Source organism: Aulonocara sp. 'chitande type north' Nkhata Bay, linkage group LG9 (assembly GCF_057382095.1).
Source record: "Aulonocara sp. 'chitande type north' Nkhata Bay isolate Kocher_YH1m ecotype deep benthic linkage group LG9, A_spYH_male_GT1.1, whole genome shotgun sequence".
Taxonomy (NCBI): domain Eukaryota; kingdom Metazoa; phylum Chordata; class Actinopteri; order Cichliformes; family Cichlidae; genus Aulonocara; species Aulonocara sp. 'chitande type north' Nkhata Bay.
The window spans coordinates 5344752-5368958 of NC_141352.1; the positions used below are offsets into that span (position 1 = coordinate 5344752).

General features: G+C 42.6%; 1 protein-coding gene across 5 annotated transcripts in view; it reads left to right on the top strand.

Moving 5' to 3' along the window:
- hecw1a (HECT, C2 and WW domain containing E3 ubiquitin protein ligase 1a) overlaps positions 1-24207 on the top strand; it is a 98877-nt gene that overhangs the window by 54383 nt on the left and 20287 nt on the right. For 2 of the 5 annotated variants that reach the window (XM_086305392.1, XM_086305391.1), the window contains 9 exons: positions 7799-7941; positions 8256-8356; positions 9175-10136; positions 10610-11180; positions 16129-16227; positions 21188-21341; positions 22249-22352; positions 22892-22998; positions 23212-23397. In XM_086305392.1, the coding sequence (XP_086161518.1) occupies positions 7799-7941; positions 8256-8356; positions 9175-10136; positions 10610-11180; positions 16129-16227; positions 21188-21341; positions 22249-22352; positions 22892-22998; positions 23212-23397 (2427 nt within the window). Of the gene's footprint in view, positions 1-7629; positions 7942-8255; positions 8357-9174; positions 10137-10609; positions 11181-16128; positions 16228-21187; positions 21342-22248; positions 22353-22891; positions 22999-23211; positions 23398-24207 lie in introns of those variants that run through there. The other 3 variants (XM_086305395.1, XM_086305393.1, XM_086305394.1) reach the window with 2 other exon arrangements.

Below are 24207 nucleotides of genomic sequence, written 5' to 3' on the forward strand. Positions count from 1 at the left end.
GTCTGCCCAAGGTCAAGGCCCTGCATGTCAGCTGCAAGGTCCTCACTTGGAAAAGCGTTTGTGATGGTAGGACAGTTGGATGAGATTTTATGTGGGCGTATGTTACACTGAGCCAGCATCTTCTGAGCCCCACAGAGAATGTTGATGGCCTCATCGGTGGAAGGAAATGATTTTAGTCCATCATCCACATAAAAGTGGCGTTCAATGAACTCTCTTACATCATTGCCGTGTTCTTTTTCTCCCTCCATCGCTGTTCGTTTCAGTCCATAAATGGCCACTGATGGGGAGGGGCAGTTCCCGAACACGTGGACTCTCATCCTGAATTCCTGTACTTCTCCATCCAGATCATGGTTTTTGAACCACAAGAAGCGAAGGTAGTTGCGGTGGTCTTCTCTGACAACAAAATTGTAAAACATTTGCTCCACGTCGGCCATGACTGCGTATGGGTCAGACCTGAAACGCATCAGAACTCCCACAAGAGTATTATTGAGATCTGGCCCTTTTAGTAGCACATCATTGAGAGAAACATTGTTGTATTGCGCACTTGAATCAAAAACCACCCTAATTTTTCCTGGCTTCTGAGGGTGATAAATGCCAAAACTAGGAAGATACCAGCATTCTTGTTCTGGAGCTAAAGCTGGAGCTGGTTCAGCGTGGTCCTTACTGAAAGTTTTGTCTAAAAACTCAATGTAATGTTCTTTCATTTCAGGTTTCTTTTTCAGTGTTTTGCGGAGCGTCATTAAGCGACTGAGGGCTTGGTCCCTATTGTTGGGTAAACGCTGTCTGGGGGAGCGGAATGGGAGTGGAGCTACCCAATTGTTCGCCTCATCTTTAGTAAAGTCTCTGTGCATAATTTCCAGGAATAATGCATCTTCTACTGAAAGAGCCGTTTTGTCATCATCTGCTGTTTGCTGGAAAATGTGTCTGCCTACTTCTGCTTGTGTCTTCTCGAATTTAGGACAGCTTTCTGTGTATTTGTCTTTTATATAGATTTTGCTTGCACAGGGGCTAAGGGAGGTAGGGCGCCCGTTATTCAGAATGTCTGTCTTGAAAGAGTTTACTGTGGGTTTGTGGGCACCTGAGAGGCAGACATCGCCTACAACCACCCATCCCAGATCGAGGTGTTGGGCATAAGGTGCACTGTTTGGACCATTTACCTGACTGCGAACCTTGTGAGCTTGGATGATGTCCCGGCCCAAGAGGAGGAGAATGTCCGCGGCTGGGTCCAGAGGAGGGATCTGTGAAGCGAGTGCGTGTAGATGAGGGTGAGCCGACACAGCCTCCTTGGTGGGTATCTCATCTCTATTATCTGGAATGTGATCACATTCTGTTAGTGTGGGCAGCACCATGGACACTTCCCCATTTACATCCTGAATAATGAAATTAGTTGCTCTGCGTCCTCCAGCCTCTGACAAACCTGCACATGTTTTCATGGTGTATGGGAGCATAGCGCCTTTTACATTAAACATGTCGAAGAAAGCAGACCTGGCTAAGGATGAGTTGCTTTGATCATCCAACATGGCGTACATCCTCTTTTTCTCTTCAGGATTTGTGCGGGGATACACGTCGACTAAACAAATCTTAGAGCAGGATTTGCCTTTTAGACCTGGGCCACACACCTCTGTGCAAGCAGTTGTGGTTACAGGGCTTGAAGGATCAGACTCCCCGCCGTGGCTTTGAGGCAGGAGGTTAGAGTCCTTGGTTGCCCACAGAGGTGGACCAGCATGCATGGCAGACACATGAGCGTCACTATTACATTCTGAGCATTGGATAATGGCTTTGCAATCGTTAGCTCGGTGACCTGTGGAAGAACAACACTTATAACAAATAGCATGTTCTTTGAGGATGCTTTTCCTTTCATCTAGTGTTTTTGACCTAAAACCCCTGCATTTAGCAAGTGAATGGGGCTTGTGGTGAATAGGACATTGTCTGTCTGGGTTGAGAACTGACGTTCGAGCTGTGACATTTGTTTGACTAATATCTGTTCTGTTCACTGCAACCGCACCTCTGTATTTAGTTGGTTTCAACAATGGCTTATCAGGTTTTGGAGCTACTATGTTTGAACTTTGTAACATAAAGCTAGGATCTGTTTTCATTTCTGCATAATCATTTATAAACTGAACAAAATATGAGAAAGGTGGGTAAACTGCACCGTTGTCCCTTTTGTATTTTGTCCCCTGTTTCACCCAGGACTCCTGGAGTCCGTAGGGGAGCTTTTCCACTATCGGGTTTATCCCCCTTGGGGTGTCCAGAAAGCTAAGGCCGGGTAGATAATTTTCACTTTGTGCATATTCTAACTCCAACAGGAGATCTGCAAGCTCCTGCAATAAGTGAGTGTCCTTATTAGATATTTTTGGAAAAGACTGTAAGCGTTGGAAAAGTGCTGCTTCGACTACCTCTGGAGAACCAAAACTTTTGTCCAGACGTTGCCACAAACGTTGAAGACCTGCGTGTGGGTTGTTCACATGGACCGCCCTGATCCTCAGCGCATGTTGTAGTGACTCCCCGCTGAGCCACTTGGTGAGAAGGTCAAGCTCTTCGCTGAACTTGAGGTTGAGGCCTTCTATGGCGTTGCGGAAAATGGACTTCCAGGACAAGTAAGACTCAGGACGGTTGTCAAAAACCTTGAATCCCGCTGTCAGCAGATCACGGCGTGCTAGATAGGCTGTGAAATCTGAGAGTTCAGTCTTTGGAGGCAATGAAGGTTTAGGCTGGGTTGCAATGTCAGTTTTTCTGTTTATAGGAGGGGACTTTGGTTGCTCCTGATCTACAAAATCAGTGAGATGTTCACCTGGAGAGGAGGCAACTGGTGGTTGACTCTGTCGTAGATGCTGAGCGTTGTTATTACCAACCAGTTGTCCTGTATCAGGCTTTCCGTCTTCATTAACTACCAAGCTGCGGTTAGCGAAGTGAGCGTTCACATAATCTTGAGCGCGTCTGATGGAAGGAGGTGTTTTAGAGGAGACTCCTTGTTCTGTGAGGTCAACGGCGTCATGCTCCTCATCGGCTGCCGCTTCCAGGACATGAGCTGCGGCGAGCGCTGCTTCAGCCTCACCCTCCTTCTTTAGAGCGTTTAGTGTTGCCTCGATGCGTGCCTTCTCAACCTCCATGTCGATCTGGCGTTTGGCGTACTGTGCTCTAGTGCGGGCGGCTTCTGCTTCTGCTCTGGCTCGGGCTGCAGCTTGACTGGCCGATGAACGACGTGAAGAGCGTGAAGAGCGTGAGTGGCACTCTGACCGGACCACCATCTGGGAGAGAGGCGGTGACGCTTCAGGCTGAGACATCTTGGGTGCTTGATAGGTAGATAATCTTCTTACTCTGCTGCCCTCAGGTGAATGTATGGCTATTCACCCTATGCAGCGAGCTTAACATAAGAGGAGATGGTTCCAGGAACGACAGGACACATCGCTTTGTCTTTGTGTCTTTAACGGACCGTTTTTTCCTCTTTTAATTTGTAAGACTGTGAACATACAGTAAAATAATACGTAAGCATCAGTATCAACATATTTTGTAAACAAAACAGAAGTTAGCAACATAGCTTTCCTTATGCTTTACATTAGGGCTGAACGATATATCGCATTTGCGATTATATCGCGACATGATCAAGTGCAATTTTCTAACCGCAAAGGCTGCGATTATACTCTGGACATGTCCAAATTCATGGGCTGCATCCTCCTGAGGCCGCATTTGTAGACCGATTACGTCACAGCGACGCGCCGAAGGCTGTCCAAATTACTACCATATCCCAGAATTCATAGCGCGGCCCAGCCAAACTCCAGTTTCCAGCAATGGCGGCCGCTACTAAGTTTTAAAATTACTCATACTAATCTTTCTGGGTCACAAAATAAACTTTTAACATATTTTCAGGCGAGAAAGTAGTTGTGTAAACATCGAATATCTGCTCGGTTTATCAAGATATCCCATATTTGCAAAAGTGCTTCGACGTTTTCAGAGGCGTCTGCTACCCACCAGCTCGACAGCTAGCCGGGAGCTCGAGGGTTACTGATGCGGCCGAGAACGGCACAACTCCCGGCACATCATTTTCAGATCACCGCGGAGTTTCGCTGCTCGGGTTAAACGTAATATATAAGTCACTTAGACAACCTAAAAATGTTATTGTTGGGCTTTTTTCAGTGTTTTGTTTGTTCGTGAGTAAATCGGTTTGGCTGAGATTAAAGTTATTAGATTAGATAAAATAAAACTTTATTAATCCCCCGGGTGGGTTCCTCCTTGGTTTTCACACAGCTGACTAAACGTCAAACAGAAAACTTATTAAACAGAAGTATGAGACAGTCGAGAATTTACACCAGTGTCTGGTTATATTTTAGATAGCAAGAAGCAGACGGCCGAGTTTATTAAACTCCACCGAGACAGCGGCGACGCTAATCAGAACTAGACCGTCCAATTTCACGCCTTTAAACTTTAAAGGCGTGTTTGTGTGTGTGTTTATACAATTGCTATTATGTTTGCACTTTATGTGTAATGTTACTGACTGCAGAGATCAGTAAGATGTGTGTATTTTTTATTTATTAGTTTTATTTATTTAATATTATTTTTTAATTGAATGACTGTCTAGTAGTTCACAGATGTCGAAAAACTGAGTGTGGTAAAGCCACTGATTTTGTTTATGTATATTTCTGCAATCTGCACATTGTACTGACTTTCATTTTAATGTTTACACCAGGGTTCCTTGTCAGCACTTTATGCTCAGATGTTTGTAAGCTAAAAATAAACTATTGTGTATGTTCAAATATACTGTTGTGATTGAAGAAGTTAAATAAAAATGTCCGTCATCAATTCATGCATCACCTCATGTTATCATAACAGAGGTCTGTCTTCCAGGAAAGAACAGTTTAAAATTAATGTAATATAGTATTGGCCATACTATATGATGTATTGCTTGTCTTTGTTTAATAATACAGAAGACAAATACCTTAAAAAATAATCGCATATCGCATCGCAATCGCAATATTGGGGCAAAAAATCGCAATTAGAATATTTTCCATAATCGTTCAGCCCTACTTTACATTCATCACTAACATCTTTCCTTATACGTTCAAATAACCTTTTAAGTAACATGAAAGTAACAAATCTTACAGAAAGTGAAGTTAGACATTGCTTACTTACAGATTATGGCTCAACAAACTCCCCAACGATGTAAACTGAGCTTAAAGTTGTGCAGCTTGTTTTCTGCTCCATGCATTTTCTCACACTGCCTGTGTGAACTTTGCCTGCTGTTTACAACACATCACCAAAGGGGGCAGTGTAGTGCACACCAAATAACCAAAGAAGAAGCCACAAACTGAAGGGGTAATACTGCCCACTATTGGGAAACCTGAGAAATGCGCCAGCCAAAGAAACCCAACAAAGTAACAACCGAGGGGCAGAATACACAGTATGTATCACTCCGCGAGGCTCCTGCCTACGATAGCCGTAATGCTCCGGCAAGCCATCAAGCGGTGCGGCTTCGTAGCTCAGCAAAGTCGTACTAAAACATTTGACAGATTTTCGAGCGCCGTGCACATAAAATCGTTTCGAGGTCAGTAAACACAACCAGAGTTCATACATAAGGCACACGGGATTATAAGGGGCTCTGTCGATGGTCAGAAAAATCAAAGGATTGATTTTAAGTGCGCCGTATTTTCCAAAAAACACGGTAATAACGACGGCCCGCTAGCATGCGCTACCAAAAATAGTGCTTTGTTGTGTATCTGAGGGACGAAAGCTAAACCAGTTCCACACCACTGAAGCTGCAGCATTTTTACAAACCAGTTCTGGTTCATCCGTTTCATTCAACGATCCGCTTTCGCCCTTCTCATTCTGCGTCGCCGCCATGCTTTTTCCACCATGTGCATATGAAAACAAAGGCAGTGCGCATGCGTGTTTTACCCATATTCTATTGCGATATTTCATTTTCTTGTCGTTGCCCAACATTATACCAGTATTACCGTGAACAGTGTGATATAGCCCAGCCCTAATTCCTTAGTATTAGACTAAGACCATTCTCTTTGCAATGACAGGCCCTAGGTACACAATGCACTTTCCACACTGCAATAACTGCTTATGAATTGCTTGAGGGACTCAACAAAGATCATCTGCCTCATCTTCAAAACACCCAGATCCTGATGAAGTATATCATCAGAACAAGGCTGATGCCCCATTCCACAGCATCCAAATGATAAAGCCCCAGTGCCAGACACCACTGTGATCACCCAGAGGTCCTATGTGCATTCCCCAACAGGGCAAAGCCTCAGGACAATATTAGGCTGGTGGTTTTAATGTGCCTGTTGATGCCCATTACTTCCCCATCATAATAATTTCAAGGAGTGTTAACCTTAAATGAAGACGCGGACATAAGACAGGATTTACAAGAACTCTGAAATGCAGGTGAAGACAGAGACAAGGAAAAGAGGTCTTTGTATTGACATTTGAATAAAATGTATAAATGCAGAAGGGAAGTCCCATCATGGGTTTGTTGTTGTTGTTTTGTTCTTTGATAAAAACCAACTAACAGGTTTGTGCCAGTACTAATTTAAGCATTTAACGTTTTTGGTGCCAGAAATTCTGAAGCTTGTCTCAAAGAGCTTTAAGCTGCAATCAGTATTTCCCTCTAAAATCTATCTTGGTAAGAGTGAATAAAAAGCTTTGGAGGATTTGGACTCTCCAAGCAGTGTATAAGAAGCTTGGACAGTCATCAGAACCCCAAAAGAGAAAGATGGGGAATTGGATTCTCTCAAATAAATAAAGTACAAATAACACTGAGGAAGAAAAATAAACCCCAAATTAGGCACGCTAAGCTACCAGGAAATGTTTTAATCCAGGACGAGTTACATGGTTGTGATTCCTGAGCCTTACTGTATGTGCAGAGTTTCTTTTAATGATTATCTGCTGAAGAGGGAGCACTTTAACCCTCCCACATATTTGCAGAAATTTGAACTCTAACAATCACGTCTCCAGTATTCATTTGAGATAAGTCGTTTTTAGTAACCTGGGGAGAACTTAAAATAGCATACAAGTAGAAACACTTTATTACCACTGTTAGTTCATTTCATTCATTAGTTTATTCTAACAATATCAAAATGTAATCATAGTTTCTTAGTATAGTAGTTGTGCAACCATAAAGATGATTGTATTGCTTAATTCCAATAACTATAATATTTAATTACAAATGCAAAAAGTGACTTTAGTTTGAATCAGTCTCGCCTGTGTGAAATGTGGCAGAACGCAGTTTGTATTTTATAAATAAATAATGAAGTTGTTGCTGTTGTGTCACATGCATAAATGATATACGTTGGGGGTACGTATACGGTTGTTGGTGTTCTGCTCATACCCTTCATTCTGCAGGCACTCCATTTACTCATGCTATGTTTGAATAGCAAATATAAAAACCCAACAAGTTTTCACAGTTATCTTGGTGAGTCATGAGGATTGATGTGCTGGCACTGACTCTGGTCTGGTCTCTTCAAGGGTTGCCAGATATGTGTTGGTTTTAGGTGTATGGATTAGGGCAGTTTGAGTAAGTGCGAGCAAAGAATTCAAGAATTGGCACATTTAAGCACAAAACGGTGCTGGTTTAGATTCAACACTCAGACCCAAGTCAGTCTACAGAATATGGACATCTCATTTAATAATATATTCTTGTTTGCCAAATTTGGATGATCAAGTTTTTTGCCTGCTTTTTTTCCTTTTTTATAGTAATTCCTGTTAGTGCTTTAAATGCTGAATGCTGTAAATGATTGCCTGTGTTACATATCACACATCCAACAAGAAATTGCTCTGTCCTCTGTTGTTTCTCCAGAGGTTTAACTTTGTGTCCCTACCCACTGATGTCCTGGAGATTGAGGTGAAGGATAAGTTTGCCAAGAGCAGACCAATCATCAAGCGTTTCCTGGGGAAGCTCTCGGTCCCGGTCCAGAGACTGCTGGAAAAACATGCCATCGGGTAAAACACATTTATGAGGATTTTCCCTGTTTAAATAAATGCAGCATGGCTGTCATCAGCTCAGGGGTTTGCTTGTGCTCAATGGTTCAATCTGTAGAGCTGTAAAAGTTCTCCTACATAAACTGGCCCACACAGGCTGTCTGTGAGGTAAATGATGTGGGTGGTTATAGCTGCTTTAAAAGCCATGTAACAGTCTGATTTTAGCTACTATGTTATTTTTACTTTTTTTTTACTGTATGTTTTTACCGAGTTTCTCCCTTCTCTCTCATTTACATACCCTTTCTAACTGTCGCCTGTCTCTGTGTTGTCCCCAGGGATCGAGTAGTAAGTTATTCCTTAGGTCGCAGGTTGCCTACAGATCATGTCTGTGGCCAGCTGCAGTTCCGCTTTGAGCTGACCTCCTCCATTCACCCAGGTACACCAGGCTTAATGCTATGTAGTAGTATGGACAGTTCACCTTGAATTAGTAGCTGTAGATTATGTAAGAGACTGAAAAGGACTTGGATATGCTGCAAGATTTATTTTATCTCCATAATACATTTTATAATATAAGATTTTAAACTGCTACTAATGTAATGGCACAACCATTGTACCCAGTTGCTGCCTTCAAATGGAACTTATACCGGCGGTTAATGTTAAAGTAACATCCATCAAATGTTCCACTGTTGGCTAACTAAATGATGTTTAACCGTACTATAGCAACTTTTGCACTGTGTGGTGACACTTCAGTTACAGGCATGCATTTTTAATTTCTCTTTGATATTTGGGCTGATTGGGTCCTGATGAATATAAAAACAAACAATTACCAGATGAGGATATTCGTTTAAAACAGTTCGATAGAACAGTAGCAGTATAATGTCCTCATAAGTGCATATCAGGCCCTTGTAGAGCAAAATTGAGTATTTTGGTCTAAATAACCCAAAATGTGATGTTCACATATGTGGACGCCAGCTTCTAGGAAGTTAAAGAACATTAGCTGTACCGCACGGTCTGTCGTGTTATTTGTCAGATGATTCAGTAAAAAATACTGCAAAAGGCACCAGCAGCTCAAAGTTTAGTCTCTAATTAGCAGGTAAATCTTTGCTCTCAGAGGCCACACACCCAGTATTTCTCTGAAAAATTTGTGATTTCACTTAAGTCACTGCACACTGAAGACAAAGCTCAGTTTGAAGGCAGCAACTTGAAAATGAAACTTATGAAACAGTGATGAAAGCGTGTACCTTTCTTTCTTAGACGATGAGGAGGTTTCCTTAGTCATAGAGGCGGCCTGTCCTGAGGGTGGACACGCAGCAGATGTCAACCATGCTGCTGATGCTCCCGATGATGACACACTGAGCGTGGGCCCTGACATGCCTGATCTTCCCTTGGATGCTCCTCCTGACCCTGAGACTTTACCTGAAGCAGCCTCCGCACCCAAGGAGGTCCAACCCGCTGAGAAGGAGCAGGGTGAAGCGACGTCACAGGAGGAGCAAGGAAGTGTGGAAGAGGAGACCACGGTGAGAGAGGAACCCTTGACTCCTGAGCCTCAGGTGGAGCAGGCGGAGGGAGAATCTGGTGAGCAGCAGCAGGAGGGAGGAGAGGAGGGGCAGCAGGAGAAAGGAGATGTGGAGCAGGGAGAGGAGACTGCAGCCCAAGCCGAGGAGGAGGTTACAGCAGAAGGAAGAGAGGCTGTGGATGAAGCACAGTCAGAGCCACACTCTGACTGTGCCGTAGCAGAAATGACTCTCGATGAGGCCACTGCTGTGGAGGCTCCCCCCGAGGAAAACACTGCACCCCAGGAGGCTCCTGTAGGCCCAGCTGAAGGGGCCCCGCAGGAGGTTGGAGAGGGAGGGGAAAGAAGCTGTGCCCCCTGCTCCTGCCAGTCTCTCTTGTCGAACTACAACTCCAATGCTCATTCACGCCGTAAAACCCGCCCCTGCTCCCTCCCGGTGTCAGAGCTGGAGACGGTGATTGCCTCGGCCTGTGGCGAGCCTGAGACGCCACGATCCCACTACATCCGGATTCACCACCTCCTTCACAGTCTTCCCTCGGCCCAGCACAGACCGCCCAGCCAGGAGGAAGAGCAAAGTGGGGAAGGAGTGAATACAGACAGCACTGTGGAGACAAACAGCACATCACCAACACATAAAACCTCCAAAGAGCAGGAGGGGCAGGAGGATGATGAAGAAGAGGATACATCACAGTCACCCTCTCAGGTAGGGGCAGTAATGGGCTGGTTAGACACTTGCTAACAAACAGAAGATGTTGTGGAGTCATTCTTACTATGTGGTGTATGCAGTGGAGCTTCTTAAGCTGGAGTTCCCCCAAGAAGTGTTGGCAGTACACCTGTTTAGCACATATAGCATGTAAGCTAGCTTTTCTCGATCTTCTGTGCTCATACTGTCTCTTTGGTTTAGTGTTAGCTATAAACCAAAATGATCCAAATTAAATTGTTCCAACTGAATTTGAATAGCGTGCTGTTTATGAGACAGGGAATTGCCCGGTAGCACTGAGATCAGCTGATGTGCTGGGATTGCTCACACGATGCATGATTTATTTTAGAAAGCTGTGGCAGCATAAATCCTGTTCTCATTCTGCACTTAACATACTGAAGGGCTAACCCACTCATTCACTCTGATTCACCTCTGCTGAAGAGTAATAAAAGATCTGTGTCTTTAAACTCGTGCAGGTTCTGGGGTGTCCGGGCCCCTGCTGTCGGCGCTCGCTGCCCCGCAGCCTCTCCATTGAGCGCCTCTCTGAGCTGAATCAACTTCTGGAAGGTGAAGGATTTGGAGGAGGCCACACAGCAGTCAGGAGGATCTCCCCTTCCTGTCCAGAAAGCGAGGAGGGGGATTCCAGCAATGGAGGAGGAAGGAGGGCTGGCGGCAGCGCCCACAGAGCTCCAGGTGAAAGCGAGTGCGAGTTTTGTGACACCTCCTGCTACAGCACCTCGTGCTACAGCACCTCCTGTTACAGCACATCATGCTACAGCAACTCCGGCTATGAGGGGAGGGGGCGGTTTTGCAGCCACACCCGCCTGTCTTCGGTGGAGAGTAACCGGCTCTCCAGCAGCACTGTGTTCTCCTCCCAGGAAGAGGAAGATGAGGAGAGCGCCTTTGAGTCAGTACCTGATGGAAATCACGGCCCTGACGGAGAAGAGCAGGGCGGGGCAGAGAGGAGGACGGGCAGATGGAAGGAGACCAGGAGCGGAGAGCAGGGGGATCCAGCTGTGGCGGGGCCCAGTGATCAGAACAGCATCGGTGAGATTGTCTCAGAATAACTCTTTCACCTCCAGCTTTCAAATTAGACTAGAACACTAGGCAAGCAACACATTCAGCTTCGCAGGAAGTTACCTTACCGGCCATATATAAAGTGAAGCTTTTCCCCCAATGCCTACTATGTTGGCCTATTCTTATAGAGACAAATACGCTAGCTCACGCTTCTCTAAAGCTTTCTTGTCTCATTGTCTGGCATGAGGAGAAAATTGACTTTCTTTTTTGTTGTTTGGCCATTTCTAGAATGAAATTGAACCCACAATGATTAATTTCCAGGACACTCAACTGGATGTTTTTTATGTTTCTTCTCCTTCTTTAGTCAGTACGATGACTTTTAGCTGTTCTAACACTGGTGTGTGGGTCCCTCCCATGGCTCCAAAAAAGCTCTGACATATGGGGAAGTGGAAATCCAGGGGATGTCCTGTTGAGCATGTGGAATGATGGAGAGAATCATTTGAGATCTGTGAGTGTTGAGATGGGTCTCTGTGGATTGTCTCAGGCTCGTGTGCAGAGGTTCAGTCAGCTCAGCAGCTTAGGTTCAGCCGTGTCATGTTCATGAAGCATTGTTCTTCTGGGGGTCATAGCTGTCATTGGGGGGGGTTGTTTTCATGGAGCGGTGCCTCAATGTTCAAGTGAAGCCCAAATGAATACATGTTCCTACTAATATTCGTTTTAGCCAATTTAATGTAACTTTTTATCTACCAGGTTTTCACCGAAGGCTTCTGTTTACCTTCTGGGAGATTCAGGCTCTGCTTGTTAATGCCCTCACTTTACTTCCTCAGAAAGGAAAATTCTGAAGTGACAAATTATTTAAGTATAAGCTGTAAACGTATATATTTAAGTATAAACTGATTGACTGTGTTTGACTGGATTTTTTTTACTATGTTGGTCATTTTTGTATATTTGTATTTTTTACATGACGTTGCCTGTAGAGAGTGAAAGCTGGATACACACACAGTTTTGCAGAACCCTGTAAGACTTCCTTTTACTAAAATGTTTTCAAACCCTCTGCAGAGTTCGATAGCTGTCTAGTTTTCTTCTTCCTGCTTGTTACGATTATATTCTTGCACACAAAGATTGTTTTTCCCCCCATTTTGGATTTGAATGCTCTTGGCTTGAATCTGCTTTTATCACTTCTCTGATATTTAATTTGGTTGTGTGATTATGGGAAACCTTTAAGTGTGTTTGGGTTTTTAAGACTTGGACCAGTACTTGGTTATTTATTCAATTTTCAGAGCTTGATGAAACCATGGGTTTCTCCATCCAGATCTGAATTTCTGTCAAGTGTGGGTGCTGTGTCGAGTTTGTGTGAATGATCTACAAAAACATATATGGGAAGATTTTGTGTGTGGGTGTTCAGCCTCCGCTAGCATGATGGAAACTGAGCAGAAGACCAAATAAACAAGAAAGTGAATGAGTAGTGCTGTGACAAGAGTGGAGTTTCCTCGGTTGCCTCTATTAGAGTGACTGTAACTAGCTAATCATAAGGTTTGATCCCTAGCTCCTTCGGTCTGCATGCCAATGTGTCGGGCAGCTTAGGATAGAGCATTCATTGTGTGTGTGACTGGATGAATGAGGCTGTAGTATTTGTGATTTGAGTGCTTAAATTGGGCAGACAAGCAATATTTAAACATAAGTCCATTTGCCATTTATTCTTGGACCAAGTTTGTGTTGGCCTTGTGGGTGTGTGTTGGACTGCTTACCTGTTATAACAGATGGTTTGTTACCCCGAACCATCTGGACAGTTGTCCTTGGTAACTCTTTGGAAAAGGACAGGCAGGTGAGTAAATGAACCATGTGTCATTCACAGGCTCTTACTTTCTATCTCACTTTTAGAATAACCACATCCACAACAATCATGCCCCTGTGCGTCCACAGCAGCTATCTGTGGGTGAACTGTGGGGCTGTGTGGGCAAAGCAAACCCACAGGTATCCCGTTTTGGCCCCAATTGGAGGCAGTCCAGCTTCAAAAACCATGTGGACCCCTTGTAGGCTAGCCCATGTGGCTCCCACAGCAGTTTTACCCTTTTGCGGTTTAGCCCATGCAGGGCCAATGTTAGTTTTACCTGCAAGGTCCCCATCATGGATTGTTGGGTCATTGAACCATAGGACCACATAAAAGATTGAAGTCGCCACTGTAGTATCCCCTGGTAGTTTGTGATGCCATGTTATTGTAAGGCCATGTTGATATTTTGAAACTGGATGTGATGGAGAGGAACACTGCAAGCCTATACAGGGGTTAAAATGGAATTTGGCAGGTGGAGGAACACTAATATCCAGTGCAGCAGTACAGAATGGCGGGAAAACAACAACTTTGAAATAAGACATAAAATCTGCTTTGTAAGCTCCAGCAGATTTAGGTATTTTCCTTACATATGGGGATAAGCTGAACTGTGCTGCTGCTCTTAGGTTTGCTGGTCTTTGTGGGTGTAACTGAATTCTATAACATTTAAGCAGACAGATCAGCTTGAATTCAAATTTATGTCTGCTACCCTTGATTTAACATTGACCATGAGCACCACAGGCTGCTTTGACAAGTCCATTGTAGTACATTACTGTTAACTTTATTACCACACTTCAAACTAATGCTTTTAACTGGCAATAAACTACATTAAACTGTCATGTATTCTCATTTAACCTTTCAATAACAAAATTATATTACTTAAATTTGTTTTTTCATATTTTTAAAGATTTGAAAAACAATTTTAACTATGCCAGTCCTTAACTTTGAAAATTTCTAATCTTTCTCCTCGTTCTCTCTCTCTTACATCTGATCACTGATTACTGTCCTTGGCACACTTTAACTTCTGGGAAATCCAGCCTCTGTACCTTTAACTCCCAAGCATATTGTGTTCCAAACTGCACAAAAAGTTTGTGTTTTGTGGTATTTGTTGAGATTTTTGAAGCAATTATAAACATTACTTCATATGTGCTCACTCACTTCTGTAATGCTAGTCACCTCTGTGGTGAATTTCCATGATTAAAACTTTACTGCCATCTACCAGCATGAACATCAGCAGGAAGAAATGTTCCTCTGTCTTTATTGAACTGCTCGATTTGATTACTTATTAATTGAAGGTGCCAGAATGTTGTTTCGGATTCTCCTGGTTTACTTTAACTTGTGTGCTTTTGGAACTTTAGACTAGTTTTATTATTAAAATCTGCTTTTCCACTATAGAAACTTTATAGCCTGTAATTGGAGCTTTCTATAATCTCAGCCTATGAGAACCTTTAAGGCAAAGGTGATCCGTCCAACTTTGCCTTCCAACTATATTTTACAAGAGGTAATGATAGACATTGGCCATCTCCACCCTAAAGCCCAAGCACTGAAGCCTTAAATCATCTCACCTCTCTTTTTTAATGTATATATATTAGTGCTGTCAGCGTTAATCTCGTTAAAGTGACGTTAACGCCATAACTGCATTAATGCGGCAAATCTCAATTAACGAGTTACACACAGTGATGCATATCATGGCCTTCCGTCACAGTCCTACCTCAACAGTGATGTTTCTGTGTTTTGCAATGTATGTACAGCCAGTGTGTACTCATGTTAAAGACATTTGATGCCTGAGCATCAGTGCTTCTCCTTGGTGATCAATGTTTCTTTTTTAGTGGAAGGAAAGCTTGCTCATTAATGTGATAGCATTTTATGGATTACATTTCCCTCAGGCTGACTCCAGCTAATCCTATCACAATCCTATCTCAAAGCATGCTATGTCTGTTTGCACTTCGCATTAACACACATTTTCCTTCATCCAGACCACATACTCACTCACCATTTTACCATTTTACTAGCTGATGGAAAAGCTGTTAGAGACTATTTCAAAACAGTCTCCAAGTAATAGTAACTATATATATATGTAAATGGAGACAGCTTTTATTGTTGGTGGGGCAATTAGCTGAAAGACTAACTTCTAGCTCTTGTTATTGGTGCTGGTGGTAGAGTAGTTCAAAAAGAGATTAAAGGAATGTGGTTGGCAGATGGGCATGATTTGTTTATGTGTCTGCAGGGCATGAAAGATGTTCCAAGAAATATTTTCATTTTTTAGATACTCTTGTCTACCAATTTCATTATAAATAAAAATGATTTAGATTATAATCTCAGAAGTTGACATAACTGCAACATGAATGTCATGGTAATTTGGGACACTGTTGATAGTTTCTCTTTGCCAGCAAAAGGATTTATTTGACAGCATTTACTGACCAATACTCATAACATTTGAAAATTTGTGCTCAGTTCATGCCAGGCAAGAAACCAATTTAAATAAACAGTATCAATTCTGCCAAGACGAATGGTCAAATATCCAGTGAGAATTATGCCAGGAGCTTGTTTTGAGATGCAACTTGTACAGATTTATTTACACCCAATTCTTGAGTTGCTAAAGACCTATGCTGCACAGTCATTTCACCTTCCTATTATTAAAACCCAAAATTAACATGACATTCATGCTCATCAGTATAAGCACCTTTATGACCCCAACTGTATATTAAGCTAATGTAAAACTAGCAAGATAAAGACAAGTATCAGGTTCTCAAATTTAACAACAGGAAATGTTCTGATTCGAAAACAAAATGAATTTGTTATTAAAATTGTTGAGAATAAATATTCTTTTTTAACCTTTCATTGGTAAACTGACACATTGGTATTTCAGCTTTCACTGATTTTTCTTTAACCTTATTGATTTGATAAACAGTTACAGTAGCATTAGCCAAATATATGCTAACATTACATGTCATTAACTCTATGACATCTATATATGAAACATTGGGCATGTCTGTCTACAGCCTCAGTGTTCACATATCTAACTAACAACACATGGGGATTCCACATCTATGTGGGCAAAGTCCAGTTTATTCCCAGTCTTATAGTTGGTACAGAATATCCTTGGCCCTATGGTAATTCACCCCGTGCTGTTTCTCTAATGTCCTGTAGGCTCAAGCTTCTCCCCTCCTGTTGGCCATCTTCCAGTCCTGCGACCCAGCCATGACCTAAACCATTTTCCTGCTGCCACTGACCAAGCCTTACCTCCAAGTAAGAACCAACAGCTCCCAGTCTTACTCTGGAGTCTCATGCTAACACTCTGAGTGTTTGTGCTGTGTGTGCATGCCGCCACATTTATTTGCTTTCCAAATACATTCCTTCTCCTCTGTGTTTCTTATCATTGTCTCGTCTCTCCTTACGTACTCATCGAGCTTTGAACATACAGCTTCATACTGCTCTCTGCTTCATGGTACATGGTTGGAGATTTACTCTGAGTAGGATTGTTGGATGGCTCGCTGGCCTATACTGATAGGCTGTCAGAAAGCCTAAACTCAACCGAGCCGTTACATCATCACTGAGAGTCCCCAATCACTGTTTCCCCTGCAAGCACCATTTTTCTCACACAGTACTGTAAAAGTACTGTATTTGTAAAAGAGAAACTGCTGCTGAGTTTTTTCCAATTGTAATGTTTTTGTGCTTACAGCATCACAAACCTTTTTTGTTTCATTCATCCATCCATTCTGCTTGGTCTGATAAATATCCCTACAAGCCAGAAAAAACCAGCATGTAAATATGGAGTGAACTGAAAGCCTACAAAAAATGTGAGGAGTAATTAGTAATAAGGATTGTTTGGGAATGTTTTCCTGAGGACTATAATAATGTCAAATTTGCAATTTGCGCCATTGGTTTTTCCAGTGCTGTAGACTCTTTTTGGACCACACTTGACTTCCAATCAGTTGTCATGACGTCCTGCTGATCTGTGCACTGCTCACAGAGCTCACAGAATCTTTTATCTTTGAAAATCAGATATGACCATGAGTTAAAAGTATTTCATTTTGTAATTCATAAAAGCCACACTCTAGTTTCAATATTAATTCCTTCTTGATGTTTAGTATGTGGATTCAAGAAGCTTTCTGCAGACAGGCTGGATGTAGTGGTCTTACAACACATACAGTCAAGTACTATGTTTATAATATATCTTTTCTTTTGAAGAGAACAGGTGAGTGACATTATTCGATCACTAAAATCTGATCCAGACCACCTAGAGCCCAGAATAGAACAAGACTGTTACCTAGATTAGAGATACTAATTCCCTAAACACAGTCAGGACAGCTAATAAAGGCTGCTCAAGAGTGTTTGTGCGCGTGGGCAGGCAGAGCAGTCATGAAAAACAACACAGGGGTTTTTTGTCCTTTGGGAGCATTCTTCATCTTCCTCCTACTCCCAAAGCAGTTAGACAGAGCTGAGGAAAGCTGCAGTGGTACTAGTCCGACACGTTCACATTATCGCTATTAAAGGGCTAAACAAATCCCGGATGTGGCACTACAAGACTGATACTGCTGTCTATCCGGGCGTTAAGTCTGACGTCACTAGCCGTGTCTGGGTCTAAACTCCGCTGCAGGTCCATATATCAAACGATCACTATGGCATTACTGAGAGTTGAAAAACTGTCTAAAGTCTTTCATCTTTAATAAAATGATCAGCGTTCTGCTCTACCAGGTGTAACAATTGAGTTTAACATCCAGGCATCCATGAAAACGGAATTTATGACATTTAAAAGAGTTAGAAGTTAGCAGGGAGTTAGCTCGCTAGCTTCTATCTAAATACAATATAGCATGTCCTGACTGCGGGGTTTTGGAAACAAATTAAAACGTACAGCTCTGTTATCACTTCCAGCATAAATGAAGACAGAAAACTAAACAGCAGTGACGTTTGTAGGGTTACTGAAGTTTGGCTAGCTGGTATATAATGATGTGCTACGTGACCGCTAGCGACACAGCTATGTTAGCATAATATAAACAAGCTAACTTTTTTTCCACTCGATAAAATGGTAATGGTAAATGGCCTGCATTTGTATAGCGCTTATCTAGTCCATAGGACCCCAAAGCGCTTTACACTACATTCAGTCATTCACCCATTCACACACACATTCACACACTGGCGATAGCAAGCTACATTGTAGCCACAGCTGCCCTGGGGCGCACTGACAGAGGCGAGGCTGCCGGACACAGGCGCCACCGGGCCCTCTGACCACCACCAGTAGGCAAACACGGGGTTAGTATCTTGCCCAAGGATATTTGGCATGCAGCCAGGGATCGAACCACCGACCTTCTGATTAGTGGCTGACCTGCTCTGCCACCTGAGCTACAGTTAAAAGTTAACGTGAGTGTTCTCGGTGGTCAGGAACAAATGTAATCGCATGGCAGGATGCTGTAAAAGGACCAAACTTCAGCCAGGAGAACAACTGAGATAATCCATCCACAATACGAGGTTAGTCATTCATATACTGCTGCATGGGCTGGGCTGTAGCTACATCCTAAGGTGTTAAAAACTGAGCTTAAATAAATGATTAGCGGTAATAAAAGCCGAGGGAGGTCAACAGTGATCACTGACTGTTTTAGGAGCTTTTTGAGATCAAATAGAAGAAAATACAAAACATTAAACATGTTAACAACACAAAAGCCATATTAAACGCAGACTACTTTAGACCCGGAAGCAGGATTCGTCACGTCATCACTTAACGACCGAATAGCTACATTTAACAACAAGCAGCAGCCTCCAGGGCAAAAAAAAATGAAGCAAACCTAGAACTGCCCAAAGATGCAGTTTCTGTAATTGCCACTTAAGGTTGGCTTCAAAGGCAAGTGAGTCCACATAAACCTGTGTTAAAATGCCCACTTTTAAAGCAAAAATAAACATGGTTCTTACAAAATACCAAAATCTATATATCGAGCGTTCCTCTTCCTACAAGCTGTGTTTTTTTTAACTCATTCATTTGAATGTTGTTAAGACTTTGAGGTATGACAGCTTTGATTGACAGGTTGATTCTAATAGCTGGTGTTTACTCCAAAGCCTCACTCAGAACTGAACCTCTTCTCTACATGTGTTTGGTTTTAAGGGAATCATCTTTCAGGTAATATGGACTAGAAGTTGGGTAGTAGTAGTTTCTTGTAGTCCTAAAAGTACTACTGAGTGCTTAATAAAGTTTGCCTTCGATATAGTTAGGACTATGTGGTAATAGCATTTAATATTTATATATAACAAACTGAAGACATTTGCTATCTCATCATCTGTCATTTGTCATGTCAGAAAGGACCTCACACCATTACACCTTACTCATCTTAGACATTGCTGTCAAGGGTTTGGCTTATTTCTTTGAATGTTTTTTTTTTTGGTTTGATTCATTTTATATTTATTGCACCAGCTGGCAGTTTTCTTAGGATTGAAAGCCTTACCTTTACTCCTCCAAACAAACCTCTGGCAACTAAAGCACTCAACATTTGTCTCATCCATCCATCCATCCATCCATCTTCTTCCGCCTATCTGGGCCAGGTCGCGGGGTCAGTAGACTAAGCAGAGAAGCCCAGACCTCCCTCTGGCCACCTCCTCCAGCTTGTCGGGGGAACACCAAGGCGTTCACAGGCCAGCCGAGAGATGTAATCTGTCCAGCGTGTCCTGGGTCTGCCCCGGGGCCTCCTCCTGGTGGGACATGCCCGGAACACTCACCCAGGAGGAATCCTTGTCAGATGCCCGAACCACCTCAACTGCCTCCATTCGATGTGGAGGAGCAGTGGCTTTACTCTGAGCCCCTCCTGGATGGCTGAATTTCTCACCCTATCTCTAAGGGAGAGGCCACCCACCCTTCGGAGGAAGCTAATTTCTGCCGATCCGCCATCTCGTTCTTTCACTCACTACCCACAGCTCGTGACCATAAGTGAGGGGAGGGGCGTAGATCGACCGGTAAATTGAGAGCTTCGCTTTTACACTCAGCTCTCTCTTCACCACAACAGACCGGTGCAGCGTCTGCATCACTGCAGCCGCAGCACCATTCCGTCTGTTGATCTCCCGCTCCCTTCTCCAGTCACTTGTGAACAAGACCCCGAAATACTTTTAATCTCATCATAGATTAAAAATGTCTTCCAGAAGGATTTTCCTTTGTCTATGTGGTCAGCTGGAGGTTTTGTTCAAATTGTCAGTGTGCTGTATTTGGATGTAAGGTTTCTTACCGGAACCATCTCCATCAATAATGATAATAATATCTTTGTTTCCATGACACTGGTTGTTCAGGCAGTTTCGTTCCTGTGTCATGGCGGTTTCCTGGTTGTTTCTGACCATTTGGTTCTCTGAAGTTGCTGCACCTCCCAGTAACTTGTATACCTGTTAGCTCGGATGATTTTGGAATCTGCAGTTCTTAAAATTTCTTTGAGAGACACTGCTGGCTTGTTTAAATCTCCAGCACTCCATCCCAGAACTGCACAGAGTTTCTGCTATGTTTTACTTTACTGTGTGCTTGTCAGTCCTACAAGTGCCCTCAAACACACCTTTTAGCTGTTGTAGAGTAGAAGGTACCAGCTGTTGTCAATTATGGTCACAAGCATGGTAATTGTTGCTAACTAATGATTACATTTTATGACCTTGGCTTTGATAACGCCATTCTGTGTTTATCTCAAAATATCAAAAATAAATTTGAATTTGTGTAACATATTCTTAAGAATGTGCTTGGTACAATTATTGAGCTTTGAAAAGAGAGCAGGTCACACTAATTATCAAAATTAGTGTGCCCTAAAATTAGCAGCCAAAGTTTGGCATCCATGAATGCATGTACATTTCAAACTGTAGCTGTAGTTTATTAAATTAAACCTGCAAAAATAAGTAAACAAGGCAGCTGGATTTCTGTTACTACTTTGTTTTTTTTGTCACTAGAAGACATTTCCAGTCTGGTTGCCTAGGTAACACGCTGACATATTTATCACCATATCATATGTCAATCAACAGTATCCTTTGCTCTCTCTGGCAGTCACTTCAATCACTTGTGTTGAAATTCAGCTCAAGATCTGCCCTCTTTGCTTTGCCAGCAGTTATTTTGCCTGCCGTTGCTTGAAGTCGCAGAATGCCATTGGCTTTCTATGGTGCCTGGTCGCCCTGTCACTGTGAATTGCTTCATGTGTGGACACTGGAGCTGTGCTTCCGCCAATAACTTTATGTAATAAACTGCCCTCTGTCACCACAGACTGGGAAGCTCGGATTGACAGCCATGGCAGAGTTTTCTACGTGGACCATGTCAACCGGACCACAACCTGGCAGAGGCCGAGCCATGCTACCAAATGTAACCATGGCATACCTCGCTCAGGGTCCACACATCAGATGGAGCAGCTCAACAGAAGGTCAGAATAGGAACACGCAGAGAAAACTCCAAGTGTAAGACTGCAGCAGTTCTGTCTAGACCCGTCAAAATAAGATACATTTCTTAACTGCAGTGATTTATATTCGTTGGTATTGCTCTGGTACCTCCGCCTGCTATGCAGCAAGCAGTAAGAATGCCTCATTATTAAGTTAGCATGGATGGAGGATCTGGAGTCCAGACGGTTGCAAAGAGGCTTGCAGATGCACAGTTAGTGTATGAAGAGAAAAGGGAGGGAAGTGGATCACTTGAGTGATCAGCTGGTGTGGGCTAGCACAGAGATCAGTGAATGTGGGTCGCAGGTTATAATGGACCTTCGTCCTGCCAGTAACTATGTTTGCTTTACTTCCATAAAACATGGAAGGATTATGAATGAAGTGTGGAAGAGAAGAGACACTTGGTATCTTCTCAATGAAATGTACTTTATAGTAATTCGATTAAAATGACCAGAATACATACATTTCTTAATCAATTGGATTTTTAGTCTTTATCCATGTCATAATTTATAAACATAGTTTATAAACATTTTTGACAGAAGTAAATGTGTTTTTCTGTGTCAGATCTTTATTTTGTAAGTACATTAGTCAGATATATCTAAAATATTTGTAATAAAAATATAATAATGTACAAATTAGAAGTGGAAATATAGTGTAGCTGAAACTATCTATGTAAAGTACAAATTGCAGCCAAACCACCAGTTTGAACAGAAAGGTGAGGTAGCACTCAATAGTCTGAGCCTGTGCAGTAAGATAAACTAATGTGGAGTCAGGGTGACATCTGGTGTCTGGAAAAGGGATCGAAAACATGAAGTAGTAAATATGATGTGACATGAGACAGAAATGGACACTTTTGAAAGGTTCTCAGATTCCTGGCTGTCGTTTATTATGCAGGTACCAGAACATACAGAGGACTATGGCCACAGAAGAGAGTGGAGGGAGTCAGAGGACTGAGCGGAGCAGCAGTACTGAAACTGATCCTGACTCCACTCAGACAGGTACAGCACTGAGCCCTCTCATGCTTTACACTCACACGGCCTGCGCCTTTTAATACCACCGTCATTGCGCATGAAAGACAAGTGTCCTGATGTGTGCTGGGTTATGTTGTGTAATTGTGAAGGTCCTGCCTATGTGTGTGTGTTACTGCAGGTTCTGTTTTCTAAAGCAATGCTTTAAATGTTGTGGACTGATGCTATATGTATGCACTGGCACAGAGTACATGACATCACAGTCAAAAATCATGTTGTGTTAGCAACAGTTTGAAAATACCACCTATTCAGCTTGTCCTCCGCCTCCATCTGACACACTAGCAATCATATTCCTGTAAACCCTCTAATATTTTACATGAACATGGTTTATAATTCGCTCTTGTATAGTTGGGATGCTGAAATTACCTGATTGTCTTAAATGATGAAAAAAAACTGTAGCAGTTGCACTTTAATGTACATCAAACTGCATGGGTTGGTTTACAAAACAGTAATAAATAGTAAAGATTTCATTATATAAGCTTCCTAAATGGCCTGTTGCCTGTTTGCAGGCCCCGCCTCCCCTGTCAATCAACAGAAGATCAGCCATCTCCTCCAGTCTCCTGCTGTCAAGTTCATCACACACCCAGAATTTTTTACTGTGTTGCACAGCAACTATGTGAGTATAAACATACAAAAAGATACGTACAAGCACATATTATATGTTTATTGAACCAGGAGCCCTTTGTTGGGCTTTTTCACTGATGTGGATATCTTGCTGTCACAGTACTGTTCTTATCCAGGGTGAAATACTGTAGTATTAAGTCGTTTAATGGGTTTATTAAGAGTCCCACGCTCGATAATTTTTGGTGACTATAATTTGTGACTATAGGCAGCGTACCGGATGTTCACCAGCAGCAGCTGTGTAAAGCACATGATCCTGAAGGTGCGCCGTGATGCCAGAAACTTTGAGCGCTACCAACATAACAGGGACCTTGTGGTCTTCCTCAACAAGTTTGCAGATAGTCAGCTGGAGCTGCCAAGGGGTTGGGAAATCAAAACAGACCCCCAGGGCAAGGTAGGACAACTCGCCCACATGAATGCCCTTTCAGCAAATGTCAGCGCCTGATAGTCAGCAAGTCCTTGTGCTTGGAAATGTTGGTGAAGCGATACGTCATGGAGCTGAGAGGACCTTCATAAGCACTGTCTGTTTCCACCACATGGTGGTTATGTGAATTTATTTTACGATATAGACCGAGGATGGCATTTAACAGTTGTTATACTTACGTGGATATTTAATGAATCCCAACAGTTCTAGGGTGTTCTTTTCTTTTTAAATGAGCATTACTGATCCATTTATTAATGCCAAATAAGAAATGTACACTTTCTAAGTATTTCAATAGTAGAAAATTTGATAAAGACACTTATTTTGACGAAACTCTTGGCCCTGGTCAAAGTTGACCTGGACCGCACTGTTAAGGCATGAAATATGAACAGTAAGTAAGGGCTCATGGGAATTTCTATGTATTTAGACAGAAACAGGTTTTCAGACTGCATATAATTGCCAGCATGACCCCATTTAAATTCAATATAGTAGCAGATTTATCTGTTTGACTTCTCTGACACACCGAAATAGCTTTGAAGACATCAACTGACTGAGTGCTCGCCAACCTGGTCCTCTTCTTTGATGCAACTATTTGATAGTCAACAAGATCACAGATCCATTGCACACGTTACAATAATTCTCGTTTTCCATTATGTGACTACACTGAACCAGCTCAGTGCTCTCCAGATTACCTTTGTGTATTTAATGCAAATGTTCAAGTTTGATTTATTTATTTTATGCTGGTGCTGCCATTAACAGTTGGAACCTCTCATTTTGAATGAT